Genomic DNA, 3,558 nt, shown 5'->3' with positions numbered 1-3,558 from the left:
AAAAACAAGTAGTAGTATTATGTGTGGGTAGTTGTACGTGTCCTGCTGGGAGTGTTACCTTGGTTGGTGCCACAGGGAAGAATTAATCCATAGGGCTCTAGGCAAGATATGGGCACGCAAGAGCCTTTCCATGGGTCATGCCATGCCAAGGCCATTCCTGTGTGGATGCTGGGGGATGGAATCAGGTAAAAGCACAGAAATCGGGTTGCCTGCTGCTGAGACACATCTGCTTATCCCCACAGAGGCCAAACGCTGTTGAGCTGGTGGTGGATGTTGGCTGTGGGACCGGACAAGGCACCCGCTTCCTTGCAAAGCACTTCAAGAAGGTGGTGGGAACGGACATCAGCGAAGCGCAGATCCAGGAGGCAAAGGATGCCCCCTTCCTGCCCAATGTCTCCTACCTGTGAGTGTTGAGGATGCAAGCTCAGCCAAAGGCAGAATTCAGGTCCTTACACAGAGGTGGTGTTTTGTGAGTATGATAGTTGTAAGAGCCAGCTGGCACCAAAGAAAATCCCAGTTGATGGGATTTCTGGTGTGAATGGGCGTTATCCTAGATTTCTAGAAGCCGTGGTCTTGCATCCCAAATGACTGATTCCAAAATACACCCACTGACTTTATGTCCGACTCCCTAATTCCCGTATTATACGCTGCCTTTTCTCCTTCCCTCTTCCAGCGTGTGCCCTGCAGAGGAGCTGCCACTTGAGGATGCCTCAGTGGACGTCCTGGCTTCATTTACTGCTGCGCACTGGTTTGACATTGAGAAGTTCATGAAAGAAGCAAACCGGGTGCTTAAGCCGGGCGGTTGTGTGGTCATCTGCACCTATACCATGGACATGAGTCTGCGCTATGGAAACTGCTCTGAAAAGTTAACAAAAATCTTCAGAGAGGTGAGGTGGTAAAACCTAAACCTCAAGGCTTCCCCTCCTGATCTGGGCAGGGGAAAATGTGTAATACTTAAATGTAGAGAGGAAAGAAATAGGCTTGGGGGCTATAGGACTAGAGGACTCCTGTTACAGAATGGGGCAGAGGGATGGCTAAATACAAGAACAAGGTTGAGCTGGGGTGTAGTGGTTCCCACATAGTGCTGGGGCTGGCTGGATGAGAAGAGGGACGTTAGGACTAACAGGGCAGACTCTGGTGTGGTGAGAAGAGCTGTGGAGCAGATTTTGGGGGCTGCTATCATCAAAGACTTCTGTTGCCCTGATCACAGTGGAAAGAAGGGGAAGTAGAAACTTTGGAAAGATGTTTTCTTAGTGATTTTTTTTTGACAAAATGTTTTAAAAACTCAAAGTGGAAAGTCTCCTTTTAGTAACAGCAGTGTACAGAGGAGAATAGGACCCTTACCTCTCTAATAAAATGGAGTCCTTGACTTCTTGATGCTGAGCAAGATGTTGGTGAATTTTAATGCAAGGAGTACTAAAAAAAAAAAGTATGAATGCACAACTCTAGGGCCAAGCAAGCCTGAGTTAAGTGGAAACTGAGAGCTTCAAGTGGTTTTGTGCTTGTTTTTTAATCTGCTGTCTTTACAGTCCTGGGATCTGCTTTTAAAATACTCACATAATAAAGTAAAACATGTCATGGAAGACTACAAAATGATCTTTGAGGCCTTGCCATTTCCAGATAAAAAGAGGTGAGTAGAAACTCCTTGGTGCAGCACCAGGAGTGGGTAAAGGTGGCGTCCCTGCTCCTCTGTGGGGTTGGTCTGCCGTCGACCCAGCAAGGACACAGGGGAGCTGGGTTTGCTGGAGCAGGTAGCTGTCAGGTTTTGGCAAATTCCTTTGCATCATGGCAGAACCATGTGGCTGCATTTCCAGTCCTGTTGGATTTAATGTGGCCCTATGCTGGGCCGGCAAGCGTGGTCTAAGGGCTACAAGGACCTCTCCTGCTCAAGGCACAGTTGGGTTAGATTTTTTTTTCCAGTTGGTGGTTTAAGATAATTTGAGGCTTCTGGGCAGATCATGAAATGGATGAAGAGAAAAATGGAGTGAGAGAGAGAGAACCTGCTACCTCCAGGGAGCCAGTGTCTGCCTCCCCACCAAGGCATGGGACAGAGGCTGGTTCCACAGTCAAAAGGTTTACCTTGGCGATGGCATTGCAGAGGTGTTGGTGTCCCAGCTGCTGCAGGGGAGTGGGCTCTGTGGGTAGGCCTGTATGGAAGGGGTTGTTCAAGTCACAGACTATATTAGGTGGTTCTTGGGACCATCTCCACTTCTCCAATAGTGCATCAGTTAGAATTCCTGACCTACCAAATGCCAGAATCGGCTATTTCCATCTCTTAGACCTTTGAGAACATCAGGTATTGTATTTGCTGCCACCTCAATCTGGTGGTGTCCCTGTTCTGCTGCCTTTGAGATTTAACTTGCCAATGCTCTGTTGATCCTCGTCTCCCTTCTAGAATCACTGATATTTATGACAAAATTCCCATGACTGTTTCTGGTGTGGTTGGCTACCTGGAGTCTGTCTCTCCATATCAAGTTTTTATGAAGAATGACCCTGAAGCTGCAAAATCCCTCCTCCCAGAGACTGAAAAGAGGTAAGAAACTTGCTTGGGGAAACAAGCAAGACATGTAAGAACCCCTCTTATGCAGCAAATGAAGAATGAGGTCATGGGGTTCCCTTCACAGCTAAAAGTGAGCTGTGCAGTGATGCACTCCCTCGTTCCCCTCCGATGTGGATGGATACTTGTTGGAGAGCAGATCCTCAGCTGCTCACACCATGATTGACCTCCATTTGAGTCAGTTGACTTTAAGTCCATGTAGGTGCATGGTGTTCTTGCACTGATGTATCCATGTAAGTCTCATGTCAGAGGTCCCCAGACTTTCTCTGCCTCCCTCATGATTAGCAGAGGGGAGGGAGAAATACCCATAACTGTGTCTTGATGTGTGATGCTACTTAGGCGCACAGCAAGGGCCTGCTGGAAAGGGCAGGCATCCATGTGCTGCTAATTTATTGACCAGAACAACCCTTGCGCATGTGTTGCGGATCCATCGTTGCCTCCTGCATTTGCCATTGAGACCTTAGTGCTTTGGGTAGAAGAGACCCATCTCTGGTTTTGGATGTGACACAATGTCAGGTGGGAGGTGGCTGGACAGAGTGAGACCTTTCCTCTGCTTCTTGTTTCAGGATGCTGGAGACGATGGGAGTTTCCTCTCGTGAAACCCCAGTGGAGTTCTGGGTGAGGCATGTCTGTGTGCTGGGGTGCAAGGGACAATGAGAGGAAAACCCTTCTCCTGATCTGGTGCTGGAAGGGAAGGAGAAAGTGGGTTGTCTCTTAATACCCCACTTGTAACCACCCTTGGGAGAATCGATGGTGATTTTGGTGATTAGAATTTTGATCTTCTGTGAAAAGCAGATGTGGGTTAACACCCGCTCAGGGCTTCCTGTCCACATTGCTTCTCCAGTCTGCTCAGCACTGTGCCCTCAGCACTGGAAGGGTCCAGTTTCAGACTGGTGGTGGTTGGATTGCACATAATGACAGTCACAGTAACAGCTGAGAATCTTGCTGCATTTCTTACACAACTAGTAATTAATAAAAGCTGAGAAAAAGTTGTGGTTCCA

The 3,558-nt window shown here is 48.0% G+C and overlaps 1 protein-coding gene across 1 annotated transcript in view; it reads left to right on the top strand.

The window, feature by feature from the left end:
• LOC104541554 (putative methyltransferase DDB_G0268948) overlaps positions 1-3,214 on the top strand; it is a 3,377-nt gene extending 163 nt beyond the window's left edge. Inside the window, exons 2-6 of the mRNA XM_010185679.1 lie at positions 243-403; positions 674-887; positions 1,530-1,630; positions 2,396-2,533; positions 3,124-3,214. Of these exons, the coding sequence (XP_010183981.1) occupies positions 243-403; positions 674-887; positions 1,530-1,630; positions 2,396-2,533; positions 3,124-3,214 (705 nt within the window). The remainder of the gene's footprint in view (positions 1-242; positions 404-673; positions 888-1,529; positions 1,631-2,395; positions 2,534-3,123) is intronic.
• Positions 3,215-3,558: the final 344 nt, after the last annotated feature.

This window comes from Mesitornis unicolor, unplaced genomic scaffold (genome assembly GCF_000695765.1).
Source record: "Mesitornis unicolor isolate BGI_N332 unplaced genomic scaffold, ASM69576v1 scaffold11190, whole genome shotgun sequence".
Lineage (NCBI taxonomy): Eukaryota > Metazoa > Chordata > Aves > Mesitornithiformes > Mesitornithidae > Mesitornis > Mesitornis unicolor.
The sequence above is the reverse complement of the archived record's forward strand: the minus strand, read 5'-3'. Positions and strand labels throughout refer to the sequence as shown.